Here is a 23,253-nt window from a genome sequence, read left to right as displayed (position 1 = left end):
TATACCAAGTGCTGTTTTAGACATCAAAAATTGTGAAAGGAAATTCAGAAATGGGCACCAGGGTACCCGGTTACTACACAAGGGTTACACGAGTCGCATAGGTTATGGAACCTCCATAACATAAAACCATCCGATTTTAGATGCTAAATAAAAATAATAATGAAACAAATAGAAAATAAAGATTTTCGAATGAACTTCAAATGTCAATACATATAGCTGACTTTTGGTTGCCAGTAGACTTCGTTACTTACCTGTCAAAATCTTGGGTATTCCTTGTTACGTGCTGTTCCATACTGCGTACGCCCCATCCTGCATACAGTACGTATATGGGCTACGTGTGCAAGTAGAGATTCATCTTTATAAAAGATGAAAGGGCCTAAGACAAAGAAATATCAAATGAATATTAAAGATTCTTGATATGATAGTTTCAATCAAAATGTGAAAACGTAAACTTATCTACCCTGTTATACAAGCATCGCCACAATTCTTCCGTCGTATTATACGAATCCGTGTTGTATGGGGTCTACTGTACGGTGTCGAGCAACCTCGGTTTCCACTAGGGGAAAAAGCGGCGTAGAAGAAAAGTTTTCCATCACTTGGTAAATTTATTCCAAATAGTGAAATAAATCTTAAATCGAATGTTAATTTGGCATACATTTCAGTAATTCCAAATACCAAATGGTAGGAGGTACTTTCCTTACGTTACTTTTTCCCCTAGTGGAAGCCGAGTTTGCTCGTCGGTGTACTCGAAATGTTTCGTCGCGGCTGTTCTCGCGTGGATCGATAAACTTTCGAGTGTAACTATCGATAAACTTGTAATTGTTACAGTAAGTGTCTAAAGTGGATGGTACAATCAACTCTGTGGTAGATCGTTGTACGACAGCAGGAAATCAGAAATGGTACGGTGTTCGTGAAATAACAGAAAGAGGTTAGGATTCGATGGCTAACCATAAACATTCGACTAATTCCCGAGCAACGTCGCAGCGATCCGTGGAACGATGGGAGTACGAGTGTTCAGGTCGTTAGGTATAGATTCTAATACGCAAAGATAGATTCACCGGTGAGGGGCGATCGTGTATATTTAGAAAAGTGCCTCCGCTTGCCAGAACCGAGAGAGACTCGTATCTCGGCACCGCGTGCGAGATTTCTCTCTCTCTCTCTATCTCTCTCAGAAGCCCACTTTTTCTTCTCTATCTTTCCCGTGGTGTCTCGCCCATTGTTAACGTGGCTTCCGAATTCGTTTTACAAATTACCTTCTACCATTTTTTTTCCTGTTTATTAAGACGATACCTCGGATCGTGAACCGGATTCACGTCGGTTGAAGTGGTTAGGGGGGGGGGGGACACTTTCGGTGCGAAACCGTAGGATGGCGTCTTAAAAATAATGTTTACGCGAACGGTAAACACGTTACGCGTTGCTTCTCGAAGAAAGTCAGCTCTGATTTTGACTTCGAGTTCCATAAATTTGCTGGATCTTTGAATCGAACGCGCAGATACTTCCGTGGAACTTAACAAATTGAGGATCATTGCTGTTCGCAAGCGGCGCAATTGAATATATCGGTATACTCTAAGGAAAAATTCAGATTGGGTATTTAAAAAGTATTTTAGGGAATGAATGGTGGTATTTAAAAAGTATTTTAGAGAAGGAATTTACTTTCTTTTCAATTTTGTAGTTTTTCTTTAGATTGGTTACGTCGAGACGCAAATTTGTGTCTCCTTGTTCTCAAGGTGTTGACTATTTAGTGCCGAGATGGAGCCGCAGAGGCTCTGGTGATCCTATTTTTCTTATTCACCTTTGTTTCAGTAAGTTAAGTATGAGAAAGTAGTATAACGTAACTCAGTATGCTGTCACATTCATTCAGAAAATGAGTAAAATAAAATAGTAAACAAATTTTGTACATTTATGTATAGTATATAATCTAAAAGTTCAGAATCACGTAAACTTACATCGGAGATGTACGTCTTGAATACAGTCCCCCAGTATTCCAGGGTTAAGATCATTCGTCTTTCTTTCGACCAGCGAATAAGGATCCACGAAAATCGAGGCTAAGAATTCCACGGAGCTCACTGAAATTATTGCAGCTCGAATGTTCTCGGTGTACGACAATGTAGCTGTTATATTCCTAGAACATCAGTTCCGGGAGTAGAAATGGCCCGTATTAGTCAGCCAAGAGCCGCAGGAAATTCGAGCGTAACGATATCGACACGATACACCCGATAGATGTTTTGACACGCGGCCAGAAATGTTTCCAAGAAATTAGAATACCTCGCGAAGTTAAGGGTCGCGGCGTGTGTCGTCGTTTACGGACCGTACGATATTATCCATGAAATTATAACAGTGATGACAATACGCTCTAGAGGAAGGGAGGGGGGAAAAAAAGTTGTCGACGAATCTATCGAATTGCCGATGCGATCGAAAAATTTATTTTCGTCGGGAACAGTGGCCAAGACCCACTTTTTCTTCGCACGGTGTTCTATTTCCTACCCGCGGACGAACGTCTTTCTACTTTTGCCCCCGTCGAGCAAGTTCGGAGAAGGACGAATCTTCCAGAACCGATTTCGTTGCCCGCCGAGACGTGTCGATTCGCGTGGTCGTTTCGAAACGATCGTTCCGACAATCGCTGTACGGGATCGAGGTTGATTAAAACTATTTACTCGCCCACGCGATCTAGCAACTGCGTCTCGGGGGCACGTAAGAAAAAGGCATGTGCAGATCGTCGATTAGAATTCTAATTTCGAATCCGAGGTGAAGTTCCCGCACGATGACTTCTCCCGATTGCCCACCCGTCATCCGGCTAATTTAGCTCGAAGAGCAATTAATCCACTGTAACTTGTTATAGGTTTTTTTTTGTCTTCCCTGGACCTTGGGGGCCAACGCAATCGTCCCGACAATTTCCCAATCGAAATGATTATAATCGACTCTGTCGCAGTTTGGCTAATGTGTCGGGCGACAGTAGAATGGTGGATAATTGGCCATTTTCTGAGGAATCCGAAATCTATAATCGAGTGATTCACAGGCCAAAGTGACTAACTCCGCTTTTTGATTTCGTTCAAATTTTATTGCCAAAGCATTTGATCGGTGCTTAATTGTATAATTTTATTAATTTTTCTTGATTTATTTTTTTGTGGGGTTAATTACTTGGGCAAATCAACGGTTCCATTGTGTATCTGTCATTTATTGGGAATGTTATAAAACGAGACTTCTGATCTTTAGATTATATCGTTAGTAAGAAACTTTCAGGCTTCCGGTTTTGAGGAAAATATACTTTTGTAATTTGGATTTAGCAATGTTGGTAGTTAACAAGAGATCCATGGTACCTACTCCGAAAATTACGATTTTTTTTTAAACTTTGCATTGGGCGATTTTCTTCAAGGTGAAATCAATCACCCCTTAAAGGTTAATGCGTGTTTTCCTATTTTCAGGTATATCTCGAAAACTACAGTTGATATAACAAAACTTTCAGACTAAAAATTTCATGGCGTCTTATACTCTCTAAAATTGCGCAACAAAATTGTTAAAAATTTGTTTTTCAAATAAGTAAATAAATAAACAAATACATTTTTAGCAATTTTATTACACACTTTTATAGAGCATAAAAAGACAGTCAATTTTCATTGGAACAGTTTTCTCATATCTACTACAGTGTTTAAGATATACCTGAAAATGGGAAAACCCACATTAATCTTTAAGGTGTCTTCGTCCCGAAGAACAGAGTACCTAAAAAACCGAAAAATAGCCTCACTTAAACCCCTCAGAAAACTTGCAAAGTCTCAAAACAAAAAACTAAAATTTTCAAAGTACCGTAGTTCCCGTGTAAGATGTCGCCATTCAATATAAAACATTAAATTCCCATCGTCCATGGAAAAGTGTCTCGAGAGTGCTGTTTACGGGCCGATACGCGCCTCGCAAGACCGTACTTTTCTCGTTGAACGGCGGTCTCGACGTTGTTATTTTCGCGGTCTAGTTTCAAGTTCATCAGTAGGGAATATCTCCGTGTCCCCACTAATTACAAGGTTTCAAGTTCAATAGCGACGCAGCGGTAACGGGAACGGCTAGGCGAAAATGGGGTCGTGGAAGCGAAAGAGAGGAACAAACACGCAGCCGCTGTCGCGAAGGGGGTTGGATCGTCATGGGCGGCGAAAGGGGGTGCGCGTATTGCAACGCGCTGCTGGGATATCGCGCGCAGGATCTGGGTCTCATCGTTGTCCAGGCGAGTTCAGAGACAGGCTCTCGACTGGTGACACGGGAGGGCGTAGGTGTGGAGGCAAGGGTGGGGATCGCGGGGACGATCGCGATTTGCCGGGTGAGCGACGCATGCGTAGAAGACCAGTGGTCACCCGCCTCGAGGTGTCAGGACGATATTTCGTGCGGTTAGTTGGCGCGCGGGGCCCCGGTGACTGGGACGGCCAAATACAGGCGCTCCGTATATAAAAAGGCAGAGACAAGAGAGAGAGAGACAGGGCCGGAAACGAGCAGGGATACAAAAAGCTGTATTAAACGGAGTGACGACCACACAGTGACGACGACGAAGACGACCGAATCAGTAATATACACACATATTTTTTTTTTTCTTGTTCGTTACGCGACTATTCGAGAATCACACACAAAGTGCGCGGCGAAGAATCTCGTTGACGAGCCGCGAGCTCTCGACCTGATCGACACGTTCAACCTGCCCAAGAATCCGGGAGAGATTAAATAGGATTTCTACCACAACGACCCCTACGACCATTTGTCGGCCTCCGGAACGTTTGGATACTTAAGCAGCTCTGCCTCAAGTAAGTTTTCCCCCCATGTTTGACACACTGGACAGTGAATGGGTTTTGAGCGTGAGAGAGAGAGAGAGAGAGAAAGAAAGATGGTGTACCGAGTGAGTTTGAGGTTCAGTGCCCGCTGAACGCTTTTTCGCAACGTTCGACGGTGAACCGCGTGTGCATCTGGTGCATCGGCAGTGCTTTGAAGTGTTACGTTCCGTTCGCGGGCCATTTGACCGAGAGTGCGAGAACACCTCTCGTGCTTGGAGATCTTTTGGGACCGGGACGGTGTGTATGTAGGTATCTCTCGCTTCGTTCATACGGTTGATCGTTAATTCCGATTTTCCGAAACAGTTTCGTCGAGTTTTTCCCGTGTCTCGAGCGGAAACAGTGTGGCGATAATATGGATCGTTCGCCGGTGAAAGGCGCGAGTGGAATCGGTCGAGGATAAGTACGACACTGGATCGTTTCGACTTCTTGCGTGTGCGGTGGGTGGCGCGCGTTTCGAACGATCGATCGATATTTCTGGAGTGCTTCGACCGTGGTCCACGCAGTCCCTCATACACTGACGTGCAAATTCGGCTTCCACTAGGGGAAACAGTGATCTAAGGGAAAGACCTCCCGCCACTTGGTCTCGGAGTTATTGAAAATTATGCGAAATTAACATTCGATTTACCATTTAGTTCAGTTTTTCGAATAAATTTATCAAGTTTGTAGGAGGTCCTTTTACGTCACTTTTTTCCCTAGAGGAAGCCGAGTGTGCACGTCAGTGTACATGTGGAAACTAGACCTTACACCGTGTGCCCTCTTAGACTTTAGAATCAATGGCGTTTGAGAGGGTGACCTTGACACGAGTGTCTGTCCGAGGACAATGCCGAGGAGGACTAGGTTCGTCGAGTGACTCGTATATAGACTACGAGTATATGGCCAGGGAAAATTCTTTTCCTAGTTTCGTTCGCAACGATGGCCCGACGGCATCGTGACTAATTTCCACGAGCCCCGTCGTGTCCGAGCATCGAGAACTATTCGTAGACTACTATCTAGGTATCTAGGCTCGAAGTCCATTTATTTTTAGAAAGACGTAACGTGAGGAGGAACGGGTCGTCGTTCCACTCGACGTTTCGATCATCTTCCACAGCACGTTTTCTTCCGTTTTGTCCGTCTGTCCCTCCTGTGTCTCCGTCGACTGGCTCGTCCGTCATTCGGCCCCTGTTGGCGGTTCTGTTCGATTAACTCGTTTTCTCGTCTGTCGTTTCTCATCCTACGCCCGAATCCGCCCATATCTTCCTTTATCTGTCCATTCGTCGATTTTAAACAAGGACGAAAAAAATCCCCCTATTTCCACGTCGTCGAATCGAAAAGAAGTCCTGGCGTTCTAGGGGAAAGTGAACACAGGAAAGCTCTCGTCGGTGTTCGACCGTCGATATATCGATTGGCGCGGATACGATGTGTCAAAAATTCTTGACCGATCTTTCACTCGGCATGCTTGAGTTTCACGATTATTTATAGACTTTCATGGCCAGCCAACCAGAAAATTGCACCTGTTGTTATCGTCTTAAACTCTCTGTTTGAAATTAGCATACGCGGGATGACTAAACTTATTGTTTTTGGCTTTGCTTGTCATCGTCGAATCATCCACGTTCGATGTGTCGTTCGTCTGTTTTTAACCTATGCCGTTTCTGCTGGCTCACTCGGTTTAAAAAAAAACCTCGCCGACATACTGGGATTCGAGGCTCCGCACGACACAGCGGACTTTTGACATTCACGCGAATCCTCTCGTGACATTGTCCTTCGCGGTTTACGATCGGTGCAATTGAAACTCTTGCCCTTAGGTTTAGTGAGGTTAGGTACAGTGTACATTGGCTTCGTACACTCCGAGCAGTAAGTGTTATCAAGACACTTAACATTTTTAATTTAATTTTCCTTAGAGATTATTAAAACCGAACCGACTATATCGATATTAATACAGGAAAACAAATAGGATACAAGGTACATAATTTTAACGCAATATCACTTTTTTTTTTTAAAACTGCAGGTGTCCTAACACATATGAACGGTAGTGCGTCTGTTTCATAACGCACGAATTTTCGAAAGAAAATAAAAATATTATTTATTTAGTTTATTGATTAAATGTAAATGAACATGTATAGCTCTTTTGGTCCAAAATAATTACAATAGGATAAATTTATTATTGCGCCGCCAGTCAGGACACCGCGACCCCTGGTAGGGAAAAAGGCTTTCGTCGCTTTTCGAAAATAAATCGGGCCGTTTCGTCGATACACAGGGATATTCGGTGGCGTCGACGACTCCGCGGGTTAGCGTGGCTTTGAGTCAGTCCACGGAAATAGACGTTGCGACGCGAGTTGATGTCTTGAAAATAGTCGTATAGACAGGAGAGAAGAGTGCGCCGGAACGCATGCCTCGAGAGGGGGGAGGGGGCTAATAATTATAACTTCTAGGTCGGATATAGGTGCGCTCTCGGTAAGTTTATCCTCGGTATTCGCCACTCCCGATGACCTAATATTCTTCCCGTCGTCGCAATACGTTAGGTGAATCACTGGCTTGTGATCAGCCCATACCTGTTCGGTTATAAACCTCTGGGATTCTCTCTCCTCGCTTGCCAGCTTCAACGAACGCCAAAATCCGACGAAAAAACAATTGATAATAAAAGAGACACGTACCACGCGTTTCCGTTGGCCACAGCGTCGCCTAAACCCGGAAAAGGAAAATACAAACTCATCTCCGCGAGACGCCACAGTGCGTAGAGTGTATGGGGCGTTCGGAACGAAAATCGTAACTTCTGTACTAATCGATTTTTGACCTAAGTACCCTTATACTTTTTTACGAAGAATACAAAAATTCATCGAATGGTGTTAAAAAAGTATACAGTTCTATTAAAAAAAATTGAGGCGATCTTGATTGTTTATCGAACAAATAGCTTTTTATCAATATTTATTATTGGAGGTTGTTGTCGACTGAATACTGACTAACTTTTGTTCGAAACATTTTTTCATCAAATTAATTATTATTACTGTAATACATATGAGTGATCTGAGTCTGAACGGTTTTTCGACTATACGTCACAGAATTTATTTCATTTTTTTTTATCTTTTAAATGCATAGTGAAATTTCTGAAATACCATCTATACGAGACTAGAAGAAGCTATTATATACTCACTGTTATGAAAAAATACGTAATACTAATATTTAATTTCGTAATTTAGAATACGTAGCTATATGGCAACAGTGGGAATGAAAGGGTTTAGGGATAATAAGTGGACATTTCGTGGTTTCTCTCTGCACTGAACCCCTTATTCGATCGTCGTCGATTTTTCGCCCTCTCTGAGGAACGTGTCGCGGCGGCACCGTTTCGCGGACGGTATTTTCGTCTCGTCATTGCTACACGATGTTTCATTCATTCCATTTCTTTTTATAACCGCCGTGTACATTGTGCCACTTGTTATTAGGTCAGCTTGTCATCGAGCACGTTACATACGCGGCGAGAAGACAATAAAATTCTGCCAAGTCGCGGGACTAATGATCGTTTCTACACCCCCTTCCCCTGGGGGCCGAAATATTGCCGCTAAACACACACCTGTTCCCTCGTTAATTCTCACCGTAATCATCAAAAGTGACATTCCAATTCGAATTTAATGTTTTCGTCCATTCGACTGGGGTAATATTTATCGTCTATGTTGGAATAACGTTACTATACAGTAAATCCACGATGAGTGTTCGAAGGTTTCTCGGGACTGGCAAGGAGAGGTCAGGATATTTGTTTCAGCCGCGTATGGCCATTAGTTTATGAAATATTTAATTCTTCAGTGCCGAGGAGCCTTCGAACACTCATCGAGAATATATTGTATTTTACGCTGATTGGTTTCCCATGCTGAAAAATGAGTATTCGGCGAAAAGGACAAATTATAATTAAGACGGTCCAACAGCGACCCCCGATCTAGGTGATTGCCAAAGTTTCCATTGAATCGAAACGCGGTCATTGTTTCACTCCCTCAATCGATTTGGGCTTTGAGGACACGACAATCGTCCGTTGATCGACATGGACCGTTTGTTCAAGTTCGATAACTCACAACACCACTGCGAAAGTTACGTGTAGCTTCAAAGACAGAGGTCGAAGGAAGAAGCTTAAGGCTGTAGGATATGGATAGTACAGTAAATCACTGAACATTAAATACTTCATAAACTAATGGCCATATGTGGCGGAAACAATTATCATTGGCTTCAGAATTTCGAGCTCTATAACTGTGTTTAACCCGATTAAAACCTTTTCGGCACTGACAAGAAATGCTTCGTACCCTCGCAAATTATTTTTTTACCCGAAGCCAACAATGACAGTTGACAGGTTCCACGCCACCCCCCAGTGGTAGGGATAACGCCTGGACAATAATCGTGTAGAACAAACCAGACGATAATCATGAGGAGTCTTTATTCGCAATCGAAATTGGATCGTCCCATTCTATCGTGACCCTTTCGATCTTCGGTCATTCCCTTCTTCACTTGGCACACACGCGAAACGATCCTGTCAAATGTGTATCTCGAACAAAGAGCAAGGAACTTGCTGTTTGGAACGGTCGACGGAAAATGGGGGTCATTGACCCTGATCGTTACTCGATCGAAATCTCCACGAACCTCTTAATATATCGTTGACAAACACATATCTATCGCTCATTTGCTGCATGAATGACATAACTCAAAATTTGCAGGTTCTGAATTATTATTATAGAAAAAAATGGTCGTTGTCTGTAGTTGTTATCGGCTAAATCCTGTAGGTTTTTGGTCTGAAGGAAATAACTTTATGGAAAAGAATATTTTTTCGGTCTGAAGGAAATAATTCTGTTAGGGAAGGGTTAGTCATTTTATTCTGAACTCAATATGGTACTTAAAAGAAGAAAAAAATTTCTACATTTGCTTTTGTCTTTATGAATTACTTTAGAAAATATAATTTTGCATAAAAATCCGCAGTCTAGTTATAAGAGTAGATACGTGTACTTTTCAGTAATTTTGACTGCTTCGGTAGTTCTAGTGTTACGTTGTCACTTTTTATTTTACCATCGAATTCCTCGATTTTTTCTTCTTCTCGACAAGCTCGAAAAATCACAATCCTGGAGACTGAAAAGCTCCAACGATTTCCCTCCAATATCACTCGAATTAATCGAGGAGACGCGATTTTTTGCAGACGTGCAACGTCGTACGTGCAAGCTCAACGAGCTCGGTTTAATTGGATTAGAGAAAATTAGCGAAATCGAACGAAAACGAAAGGAAAGAGGGAGGGGATAGAATGAGAACGGTTGTTACGAAGCACAGCAATCTCGGGAATGTTTCGGGGCTCGTTGCCAAGTCTTACCGTGACGTTGTAACACTTCGTCCATTCGTTCTGCTTTGCGCTTCTCGCGCGTCGGCTGCTCCGTTCATTTTCCCCTCGATTTCTAATTACACGATCAATTTCTCCATGGATCTACCGGTAGTTTGAATAATTATACACAATATTACAAATTTAGGGGTTCGAACGATCGTTATTCCGTCGCTTTAATTCTTAATTGTTCTCCACAAGTTTCTAAATCGAGAAGAGTGAATTTAAAGTTTACGAAGTTTAATATTATAGAACCAGGAAAGTAGTGAAATAATCAAACACAGTATAGTATCATACGGATTGTTATGCCAAATCATATTTTAGAAGGTTGCTCATAAAGATAAAAACAAAAATAGACATTTTTTTCTGCCATTAAGTATCTTATTGGGTTCAAAAGATAATATAGAAAACACGTTGTATTACTTCAGATAATTTTATCATATTACCAACATCAATTTTTAATTGTTATTAGCATTTGGAGATACAATCATTAAGAAAAAAAAAACTTTCAAAGCTTTGCAGTCAGGACTTAAAAGAATATTTGTTTTCTTGATTGAATTTTCATTATATTATGGTGAATTTGTATTCTTTGGACCGATGAGAGGCAGGTAGATTGTTTAACTAAATTTTGTTGAAAATTTGATTTAGACCAGTTAAGAAGCGACGATGTATTAACTCGCCATTTTGTCTGTTATTTCCTGGGCACTATTGTAAAAGTAGGAAGTCTTATGTCCCTGAAAATGTTCACTATTGAACTTGTCTTCGAATGTTTCATCGGGGAATTCACACAGACTTCTGTATATGTACACGGTGGCCCAAAAGTCACTAGACCCTTTAAAAATAGAATAACTCTTTTACGTATTAAAAATTCACATTTATGCTTTTATAAACAATAAATATACTTCTTGGAAATTATTTTTAATTACTTTTGTAGATTATGTCCTTCAAATGGCCATCATTTTTTTCTTGACAGTGACGGGCTCTTCCTAAAAAGTTATTTTCTATGATAGGGTAGCATAGTTATTATTATTATTAGGTTAGGTACCAATGTATTGTTTATATCTATTTGAATTCTATTTTTATAATGATTATATCTCACTATACTTCATTTGATGATTTGTTGTATTAGTGCGCCGTAACGTTTCAAATCACATATTGTAAAAAAGGGTTTTCACCCGTATGAATTGAATTAAATTAAATTGAATTATTTTTTAAAATCGTCCAGTGACTTTTGGGCCACCCTGTATACACATAAAAGTCTGTGGGAATTCATTGAACTTTCTCGAAATCGAACGGTACCACTGAAAAATCGTGTCTCTTCGATTCCGCGAGTTGTATCGCGACCCAAATGTCTAGATTACCACAGTTAGATGCCAAACATAATAACCGATTACCAAGATAACTGGTCCACCTATTTTCGAGCCAAGAGCCGCATTAATAATAGAGGTGTTACGTCATCGTGTCGGCCTTGGACGTCTTGGAAAATATGCTTGGAGTGTCGGATTCCACGAAAATTCGCCGGTTCGCCACGGTCAATTTCCGTTCTATCGTTCGCCAATTGCCCGTGGCGACAATTTCATCGAATGCAAGCACGTTTTCGTCCCATTGCTTTCGATGCAAACCTCATTTATCGGGGACCAAGGGTTTAATCGTAATCAGAGATTGAAAGTCGTGACCACCGACAATTATAACCCTCGAACGGCGGTGGATGGGTCTGTTTGGATCCAGAATTTCCGAATCTTCTAACATTATTCCCCTTAATTAACCTAATTGAGGCGTTTACCGTTGTTTATATTAGCATTTTACAAGACGACTAGTAACATGGTCCCCCAATTTGATATTTCTTCCTAAAAACTGATTCCTACCTGAAACTGTTTTAAATTTTGCTTTAATATTGTATATAGGTAAACAACCGGCAGACACGTGCACTGATTGGTCGCGATTTTTCATTAATATCTCGTTAACAAAAGTTCGGATAACATTTTTACAACAAAATAATACTTCTTCCTGAATGAGTCGACATTTGGCAAACAAGTATTTAATCGCATTAACTGTTTATAGCTCAGGATTATGCCCTTAGATACTGTACCTTTTCATTATGTATTATTCGAATAAAATTCTGCTCAACTCTGCTTAAAATATAATTAATAAAAAAGAACTTTGGATTAATTTTCCTTCGATACAAGTAGGCATCTATACTAAGTAGATAACGATACTTTTTTTCGATACAAGTTCCGAGTAAAAGTATCGATACCTTGATAGTACAGAGTTCTTTTGATTATTGTCACAAACTGGTGTCCACGCGGCGACAATAATCTCATAGGGAGAAATGTTTCAGAGCCTCATAAATTCGTTTCTTGCCCGAAGTCCAAGCCTCGGCAACAAAGTATGCGCTTGACAGATTCCACACCCACACCCCTCAGTGGTGTGGATACCGCCTGGACAATAATCGTACAGAACAGGCCAGACAATAATCGAGAAGAGTCTGTATTCGGTTTACCCCTATGTCTAGGCCCAAGTATCAACCTTTATTCGATCATAAAAATTGTCCGAGTGTTCATCCTGTGTTTCGAGCTCGAAAGGAAAAAGAAATCCAAAAAAAGAAGCACTTGATTTCCTTAGGAAGGTCATTGCATGCAATTACTTAACTCGCGAGTCTGGTTACGAGGAGGAAGAACTGTTTGGTTCCCGGTCGAATTACATAAAGGTCTATTTTGAATATGCAAAAAGGCGGTATATCATTTCACGAATTCGAATGTAACCCGTGGAAATATAATAATTTGGCCCGCGTTACCTGCGATTTGGAAACCAGAAGAAACTTCCCTCGTGTACACCTGACTCCCTCTCGGCGTGTGTGCGTCCCCGGACTTCTTAATCTCTCGAGCCATTAATCTTTCCATTTCGTCGACGCGGTCGCCCGTTAACGACCATGAAGCTGCGTCTACACAATGTAGCATACAACGTTATGTAGCAAAGTTATAAAACTCATTAAAAAAATCGAAAGAAAAATATTATATAACATAATGTTACGTAACATTTATTAGTAATGAATACATTGTGGATTTTATGCATTTATGGAATATTCAGTCCTCTAAAAGTCAATACATTAAAAAGATTCAGAAAATTTATGGAGGTTCTCTTTTTATTTCGAACCTACTGGAACCCTTAACAGAGTAAATATATTTTTAGTTGCGTCCAATTTTAAGAAATTAACCCATGATATTCTGTATTTGTATAAATATCCAAAAATACTTTTTTGACTATACATATATAAAAGTTCTAACTCAAAAATAAAACAAAAGTCACGAAAAAAACCTGCCCGTCCTCTAAAGGTTAAATCAGCAGTTGGTTCATCAATTCAAGTAAAAAGACAGTCACCCCACTGAAGGGAATCGTTCCAAAGTGCATTTTAAAAGTGATGCATAAAGCTGCGTCTACACATAACATGTTACATCGCAAAGTTATAAAATTTGTTAGAAAAACAGAAAGAAAAATGTTACATAACATTTTTCGTGTTATATAGCAAGTTATATGTTATCCATCTAGTGTGACGCTATTATTACTAATGAGATATAAAATGTTATACAAACTTGTCACAGACTTGTCCAAAAGATAAATCTTGTAACAAATTACACAAACGTGTTGTATAGCAAGGTTGTATAACAATTTCTTTAATAACACTATTTTGCTATATAGTGTAGACGCAGCTTAAGACAAGGAACCGTCGCGCAAGCTCGCCTAGAGAACCGACTAAAATTGATACAGACGAAATCCAACGACGGTCGGTCCAATGCTCTGAGCATTCCGTAATTTGATATCGTTACGTAATTCTCCTTGCTATTAAAGATGCTCGACGGTGTGCGTATGTTTGTTTCGCATTCCGTGGCGAAAGAACGAAGCAGCGAATGCCGCACAGTGGGCCAAATGACGATTCTAACTGGAAAAAAGTCACACTTCGTAAACGAGTGAAGAAATGAAAATATTGTTCGTACAAAAGTTTTTTTACTACAAAGGGGCACATTACATAGTGTATATAGTTTTTCCGTAAGTGCAGTGGTATATCGTACAACGAAAAGTTCAATGCTAATGAGAACCATCGCAATAAAAATGCGAACCACTCTAAAAAAAATTTTTCTCTGTTGATAACAGGTCGAAGGAGGTACCCTGCAAAAAGTAGGCGTGTCCACGATCCTCCGGATCGAGGGTAAAGCACGGGAGGTTGGATGGTGCCGCGGGTCGGCGCCGTTTGAACCGACACCGAGGCGGAAGGGGGGCAGGGCCAGGTTTCCCTCGCGAGCTGAGCACGAAGGAGCGAATCAGGGGGGCGGGGGTGGGTCTACTCGATCCCTTAAACGGGATAGGAGGGTGGCTCGTCCATCCGTTGTGAGATTCGCCGTTAAAAGGCGGGGGAGGAGGAGGTGCGAAGGCGGCCCGTCGCCATGGGGGTCGCCGACGATTTCGCGCCGAGCTTCACCCAGAAGCCTCAGCTCAGACAAGAGGACGACGGTAATCGGTTGATATTCGAGTGTCAGCTGGTCAGCTCGCCGAAACCGGAGATATCATGGTTCCGCGGGGAGACCGAGCTGAGCCCGGACGACAGGACGAACTTCAAGATGCAGAGCATCGGTACGAACAAGTTCCTGGTCGTGCTGGAGCTCGACGACGTGATCGAGACCGACGCGGGCCTATACAAGGTCAAGGCCAAGAACAAGATGGGCGAGGTCGCGGCTTCGATCAACCTGAATTTCAGCCGTGAGTACCTGCACACCTTGCACACTTGGTCCCTCTAGTTCTTAAATTGTTCTATCCCCATTAGTTTATAAACTCAGAAAACTGAGATTACAGTTTATGAAGTTTAATATTATAGAAGCAATGAAATAATCAAAAACACTATACCTATGACCCGCGAGGTCAATGTTAATCTATTATTTATATTATCTCAAAGTGTTTGTTTCATGTTTATGTTTTATAATTTATTTTTATGTATTACACTTTATTTGCGGAACTCAAGCGGGTCATTTGAAATTATCAAATGGGCCATTTGGTGACCCGCGGGTCGTAGGTTGCCGACGCCTGATCTAGGGAATAGCTAAACAATATTTAACAAAATTTTATCTTATTATCAACGGAAAGTTTTCATTGTTGTTAGTATTTGGAGATAAACCATTCAGAAAAAAAGGTTCCAATGTTTCGGAGTTGAGAATTGAAAGAATACTTGTCGTTTTCTCGGTTGAATTTTGTTTGTTTATTTATTATTTGATATACGGGTATACAGGGTGTAATAAAATGTTGGAGGACCGGGAAATGGGGGACTCGCGAGGTGATTTGAAAGAAGTTTTTCCTCAGCAAAAATGTTATCTGAGGTTTCGTTAACGAGATATTAACGAAAAACCCTGACCCATCAGAGCGCGAGTCTGCCGGCTAAGACGGCGGTAACATTATTGGCTACGCGCTACCGCGGGAGCTCAGCCGGTAGACTCGCGCTCTGATTGGTCGGGGTTTTTCGTTGATATCTCGTTAACAAAGCCTCGGAGAACTTTTTTGCTAAGGAAAAACTAGTTTCAAATCAACTCACGAGTCTCCCATCTCCGGGTCCTCCAACATTTTTGTAGCACCCTGTTTGTGTACGCGTTTCTTTCCGTTTCAGTTTGGGTCTTGAACCCTATCGTGTCTTTACCCACTCGAAATCAGTACAATCCGTTCTTTTATCACGTATTTTCAACCTGTGCTTCGATTAAAGCGTTTCTACCTCCGTATTGAAACGAGATTTCGTTGTTTTCCAGCTGTCGATGAGCCTAGGGAGAAGTAAGTCCGTCCGACGTTTTACGTGACCAGATCGTTTGTCGCTTCTCTGGGCTCAAACTTTTTTTTTCGTTTTTTATTTTCGCTTATTCTTTTAACGCTTTTGATTTTATTCGATGTCGCCGCGTTTTCACATATTCGTTTGCCTCGCTTATCGTGTATCATGCTTTTCTGTTGTGCTTTTTAGCTGCGGAGGAACCAGTCAGAAGAGGGTGAGTTCCGCTTGCTCCTTGCGAATGCATTTTCCACGCGTGTGTGTGTGTAATTTAATCATCGTGCACTGTTTAGATCGATTTGACTTCAAACCAGTGTTCCTAATTGTATTTTTTATTATCGAAATTTCAACACTAACTTGACGTCAGTAGCTTGCATACACTCCCGTTCATAAGTCACTGAACATTTATGATACTAAACATGAAACAAGAAAGAAATCCGAATTTAAAAATTACTTCAATTATGAAACAATTCAATTCTTTTTAATTTTGCACATCCCTTATTCAATTCAAATCGGTCTATAATCACTTTCACTGGTTCTTTGTTAATTTTTATCAAATTTTAAAAGGTTAGCCATCACTGATCTAACCTAAACCAACTATACAATTTTCCAAAGTCATGGGCGTAGCCAGGTTATCAGTTGGGGGTGGGGGACAAATTTATCTTACGATAAAGTTTATAATAATACTTCAAATGGATTTTAGGTTTATTTTTACATACAAAATCTAGTTAATATAATATTTTTCTCTTTTTCTTGGGCGAAGGGGGGTTCTTCACTAGCATAAGGCAATGGCAATTTTTTTCATTCTAGGGCCCCTTGGCTACGCCAATGTCCAAAAACGATAGATTTCAGCGGCGTAAACGCGGTTCATCGAAAGTTTCAGGCGCAACGAGTGGTTTCGCCGATAATGTTTAGGTGCACATCGAATGCGGTTCAGTAAAAATAACCGTCGCGGAATGCTCGCTATTTTCGGGCGCGTTCACGTGCGCTCGCGTGAACGCGCGCGCTCGTCCGATAAGAGAAAACGGTCGGCCATGCCTCTTCTAAGCTGGCCGATCGCTCAATTTTCCTTCTTCTGCCCACGCAAACACAGGGGCTGACTGGCCTGCTTCGAAATAGAATCGGGAACTTCTGCTTTTCTATTTTCATCCTCAATCGCGTTTAGCTAATAACGAATTTAGTGATCGGAATTATACCGAATCAATACTATCGATTCTAGCCAGCAAGTTAGGATACCGTATCGAATAGTATCGAACGTGTAAACACAATCGATACCCGTTTGATACTTGTACATACGTATCGATACGAGTTCGATACTTTTACGATACTATCGGTATCGGTTTGATACTTGTACAAATATATCGATACCGATTCGATATTTTTATACTTTTACGGAACTATCGGTACACGTGTGATACTTCGGAAGTGTATCGATACTCAATTGATACCTTTCGAAATTACACATACTCAGTTGACATTTGATATAGTTTCGGTACAATACGTATTGGTTCGGTATCGCTTCAAAAAGAATCGTTATTGAAAATTGACACCAAATACCTAAATTTAAAGGTATAATACCGGTATGTTACGTTTCGGTATAAGTCCCTGGATAATTTTATTATATCTTAAATAAACGAAACAGGTCCAATTAGTATACAATCTCCTCAATATTTCCACGAGAAAGCATTTTCCAAACGGTTGTCTGTATCTGCGGTGTCGCTCGAAATTTCGAGGATAAATAGAAATTGGGTCGAAAGTTGCACTTCTACGGTGGGAGGTAGGGCCATCACGAGTCGCTCGACGAGACGTTATATTTTCGGACGGGATCGACAGACGTGATTCCTGTGAATTTCTAAAAGTAACGCGAGCCTTTAACGCTCTCGGCCGTTTCCCGAATATTAGCCAGCGTCGTGGCGAACAGAGGTTTTCGCGGGTAACTCGAGCAGAAAGTTTCTGATCAACGATTCACGGGGGCAGAATCGACGGCTTGAACGAGCACGTAGTAGGAGTCGGTGGAAACAGCTGCAGCCTACTTCTTCGCTAAAGTTAGGTGCGACGCGCCTGACGTTTGCCGCCGTACCTTTCCTCACGCGTAATCTTGTTCGTTTTACGGTTCTTAGCGATCGTTCCGTTTCGTTAGCTTCGTTTCTTCGGGTCGTAAACGATAAATCTGCACCGTATTTTTTTTATCAGTTGATAACATACCATTTGTTCGTTTAGAGTAGTGGTGGGGCCACGGACAAACTGTTTCAAACAGGTTTCTTCTCTTCTGGTCGTAAACGATAAATTTGCATCGTATTTTTACCACTCATGAAATCAGGTAAACGTTCCAATAGTAGAGAACGATGAAAGTTGGTTGACATATCATTTGTCTGTTTAGAGTGAATTTATAGTAGTGGTGGGTCCACAAACAGTTTCAAACATATTTCTTCTCTTCTAATCGTATCAATTCTTTCCCGTCACTGCTAACCAGCAATTCAGCGAATAAAGTGTCGCGGGAGGATGACGCAACGGTCTTTCATGAAAATTCACCCGAAAGTGAAATGCGCTTTGAATGATCGTTGGGGGAGGGTTCGTTGAACCTGAGCAAGTTTTCAAGAGGGTCTTTATAGGTGAGACGTCTCTAAAACCATCCCATCAGGGATTCTCTTCCTGCTAGGTAACAACGAGGCCGCAGTATGATACCGCTCATTCGTAGACACGGTGTGCTGTCTAAGCAAAACAAAAGTTATTCCTGGCATCGGCTACGGAGAGAATTAAGCGAATCTTCTCTGGCCCCGAACTCACCGTTGCGTGTAGAAAATGGTTCCGTCTGTCTTGCCAGATCTCGACTCGATCTTGTGTCCCCGGAGACAGTTGCTTGATGCGCGACGACGATCTCGTAACCGAAACACGACCGACCGTGTACACCGGTCGTTAAATTAACCGAATGCTAGTGTACTCGTGTCTTGAATACAGGGCAACAAGGATTCGATGAAAGTATCAGTTTAAAATTCGATGATATATCAGTTTCAAATATGATGGAAATATCCGTTTAAAATTCGATGATATATCAGTTTCAAATATGATGAAAATATCAGTTTACAATTCGATGATATATCAGTTTCAAATATGATGAAAATATCCGTTTAAAATTCGATGATATATCAGTTTCAAATATGATGAAAATATCAGTTTAAAATTCGATGATATATCAGTTTCAAATATGATGAAAATATCAGTTAAAATTCGATGATATATCAGTTTCAAATATGATGAAAATATCAGTTTACAATTCGATGATATATCAGTTTCAAATATGATGAAAATATCAGATTAAAATTCGATGAAAATATCAGTTTAAAATTCGATGATATATCAGTTTCAAATATGATGGAAATATCAGTTTACAATTCGATGATATATCAGTTTCAAATATGATGAAAATATCAGTTTAAAATTCGATGGAAATATCAGTTTAAAATTTGATGGAAATATCAGTTTAAAATTCGATGATATACCAGTTTCAAATATGATGAAAATATCAGTTAAAATTCGATGATATATCAGTTTCAAATATGATGAAAATATCAGTTTAAAATTCGATGAAAATATCAGTTTAAAATTTGATGGAAATATCAGTTTAAAATTCGATGATATATCAAGTTCGATTATTTCGAAAACGAAGCATAATCCAATAAACTTTTACTCTTTTTTTCTTCGACTAATTTTATCTTACACAATCACCTGTTCGGTTGTACTGCTTGACTTGAGACACCCAGTATAATAACATTATCTATTTTAATAAATCTGCAAACAATGCCTGCATTGATCATGCCAGCACCTTAGACAAAATACTTTCTGTCAGTGTTAATTCTGACTGTGGTCGATGGCACGCGTTGCTGCAAAGTTTGGCGACCGTCGAAAAAATTCATTGCGTCTGGCCGAGAACCGACGTATCCCACTGACCGTTTGGGCGACGTCCACTAACCGTTGAAAGATTGTCCGCCAGTGAGGCAATAAACATGACAGTTAATTGTTACGCCTAACATACAACCGAGTTGTGCCCGCCTGTTTGATATCATACCGAGTGTGCACGTAACAGATTCGATAATCGGTTCAGTAACTGTTGATCCACGGTATTACAGACAAATCGACGGCATCGCGCCGACTTTCGCGAAAAAGCCCGCTATCAGACAAGAAGACGATGGTAAACGACTACTTTTCGAATGTCGCATCACAGCCGATCCCACGCCAAAAGTTACGTGGTTTCACGATGGAAGTATGGTCAAAGACTCACCGAGGCACAAGGTTAGCCAATCCGTGTCGATCACGTTCCATCATATTTTAGTCCAACTGTAGTTCCAATATTGCCAGTCTAATTCCAATTCTAATATTGTCAGTCCAATTCCAGTTCCAATATTGCCACTCCAATCCCAGTTCCAACAATTTCAGTCCAATTCCAGTTCCACATTTCTAATCACTCCCTTGACCAAAAGTATTAGGTGGCCCATAAAATATGAGTTTTTTAAAAATATTTTTGTATTAAGAGGGAATCAAGCTATTCGAATGTGGAAAGAATCATTTTTTTTAATTAATCTTGTCAACATTGTGTTGGCCCACTCTTTGCTCCAAATGACTGACAAAATACAATTCCTATCTGAAATCTATTCTTAAAAAAAAGTATTAACTTTGATGGTCATCCAGTTCACTCTTTTTTGGCATATTTCAAGGGAAACTTTCTAAATTTAAAAATACTGACAGCAGACTGCAATTTTTAGTGAAAAACACAAACTGTAGACTATGGACCGCACAGTTCCTTTATGGCGCCCTATAAATCTTGTCAACTGTTTTAAAGTTCCTTTGAACTGCCCGACAAAGGATAATGAACAATAGAATGGTTTGAAAAAAATACTTTTCCCGGCAAGCTGTAATGATAAAGGCGCCTAATACTTTTAACCAAGGTCTGTATTCATTCATGCCGGTAGAAATCAATTGAATTCGGTCAATAAATTTCAGCTGACCGTCGACAAAGATGGCCACTCGTACTTCGCGACGCTGGAAATTAAAAATGTGACCGTCGAGGATGCTGGAAAATACAAGGTCACCGCGAAGAACGAGCTCGGCGAGTCGAACGCCACCATTTCCTTAAACTTCGACAGTAAGTACCACATAAGATAAGCAAGATTTCTACGCTACCTGTGTACTCGAACGCCGATCTACACGGTTTACATTTGTTTGCGCACGCTTAATTTTCTTACACGAGCATTATTTCACGAGAAAAAAGAAAACCACGCGTAATATGTTTTATTCTTCAAATACGCGTTATCGACACTTACGAACGTAACTTGTCCGGTTCGTTTTCAATTTATTATTACTTCAGAGCTGAAGTGACGTTTGGTATGATCACAGAGCAAATGTAAACCGGTCTATCGGTATCCATCCTTCTACTTTTTCTTTGTCTTTATTAATTTCGGGATGTATATCGATGATCCTCTTTATCTCTTCAGCTACACGTCTTTGATTTCTCGTTCCGTGTCTCTCCTGTTTCTTGTCTCTTGTCCACTTTCAAACTGTACTCGTTATTTTATTCTTTATTTTTTCCGTTGGTCCAAATCTCTCTTCTCTTCTTGCCTTTTTGTTTCTTTCTTTCTTTCTTTTCCATTCTTTGTCTCCGTCCGTGCGTCTGACATTTATTTTTTAATGGTTTATCTCGGTCGAGCAATGAGCACGTATCGATTGTCGGCTCGACGGAGCGACGATATACAGCCCGGTCGATCTTTCTTGTCGATCGACTAAAAAAGGAACAAGAGGACCCGTCCGTGAGAGCGTGTGGACTGTAGAAGTCAGAGAGTCCGATTAATATCAGTAACGAAAAACGCTGCTTGAATCACGTATTAATTTCGATTGGCGTTCTGCGATGCCGGAACAATGCTTTTTTTTCTTGCCGATCACACCGATCGAAAATCGGGAATGGACGGTCGAAAAAAAAAAGAATGTTCGTTCGGCGCACGGAATGCGGATCGGCCTCACGCTGACGCTTCTTTATAGGTTGCTGCAATCGCGTACATTTTTTTCTATTTCGTTCACGGGAGCAATTGTTTGTCGTGTGGATCATTCACATTTACGCGATTATGTAATATTATTTGAACATCGTGAGAGAGGCAAACGCACATGCACACACATAATTACAAGCTCACCAATAAATTAGATGTGTTTTTGAAAGGTAGCCACTTAATCTCTGTACATTTACATTACTAAACGAGTCACGATCTCTCGTAGACGTCATGTATTCGAGTCACTCGATGTTGTTTAACTCCGCTTAACCAGTTGTTGCGTTTACTCAAGGATTTCCGTGGAGTGTTAAATGTTACTCTTAAGCTTTTCTTCGCATTGGACACTTCTAAATCACTAAAAAAATACCGATTAATTCACCGCCACGTGCACTGTTGTTCGCGCGTACAACGGAGAGAGAAAGGACCAGAACGACGCGCGGGTAACATAACCTAGCGAACGTATAGGGCAAAAATGTCGATGAAAGCAACCTAAGTTAGGAGATGTCGGTCTGGCAGGCGGATCCAGGCTCGATACCGATTTCTATAAACACATTAGGGGGAACGATTAACGGTCGTTCGAACGATATCACAATCACTTTGGTAGAAGGCGATGAAGGAATTTTCAGAATGTTTAAAGCCGCCGACAGCGTAGCCACTGGTTGTTGCATGGCGGCGGCGACGAAAGGGGGCGCTGGCGTGAAATCTCGAATCGATACGTAGCTCTGACCTTGGATCGAAAGGGGCTTAAACCTTCCGCAACCAGGTCGAAAATCGAGAATCGATGCACGCGTCGAGACGCGACACGATAAGGCTGCGAAGGGATTAAGCGATCGATACTATATGATACTGTAAATGGGAGATATCGACACGTAAGATTGGTTTGTGTGAACGTAGGCGACGAGGCGCCCGTACCCGACGACGGTATTAAACCGACCTTCACCGAACGACCGGTAATAAGGCAATCCGACGACGGTAACACCATCACCTTCGAATGCCGATTAGTCGGCGATCCGAAACCGAGTGTCAAGTGGTAAGAGATCCCGTGTTCCACCATGCACGCCGGAAGTACGCAGAGACGCGCGCGCGAACCACTACAGAAACAACTTAGCCCCCCATTGGTTAGATGTCCTCCCGACACGCATGCGTCGACGCAACCTCCCCCCACCCCCGACACAGTTAGAGAGAAAGGCTTGTTCTCAAGAATTGAATTATATACCATATATACGAACACTATTCTGTTCCTCGACGAATCGTCTCGTACTTCCAATCGCGGTTATAAAATACTGTTTTGGAAAAGCATTG

General features: G+C 41.2%; 1 protein-coding gene across 1 annotated transcript in view; it reads left to right on the top strand.

Annotated features, from left to right (window-relative positions):
* The first annotated feature begins 4,366 nt into the window (after positions 1-4,366).
* Positions 4,367-23,253, top strand: part of LOC107189806 (twitchin) — a 100,698-nt gene continuing 81,811 nt past the window's right edge. Inside the window, exons 1-5 of the mRNA XM_015578473.1 lie at positions 4,367-4,775; positions 14,269-14,871; positions 15,903-15,924; positions 20,044-20,206; positions 20,915-21,056. Coding sequence (XP_015433959.1) covers positions 14,559-14,871; positions 15,903-15,924; positions 20,044-20,206; positions 20,915-21,056 — 640 coding nt within the window. The 5' untranslated portion in view covers positions 4,367-4,775; positions 14,269-14,558. The remainder of the gene's footprint in view (positions 4,776-14,268; positions 14,872-15,902; positions 15,925-20,043; positions 20,207-20,914; positions 21,057-23,253) is intronic.

Source organism: Dufourea novaeangliae, unplaced genomic scaffold (genome assembly GCF_001272555.1).
Source record: "Dufourea novaeangliae isolate 0120121106 unplaced genomic scaffold, ASM127255v1 scaffold173, whole genome shotgun sequence".
Lineage (NCBI taxonomy): Eukaryota > Metazoa > Arthropoda > Insecta > Hymenoptera > Halictidae > Dufourea > Dufourea novaeangliae.
This window is presented reverse-complemented; position numbering and strand designations above follow the sequence as displayed.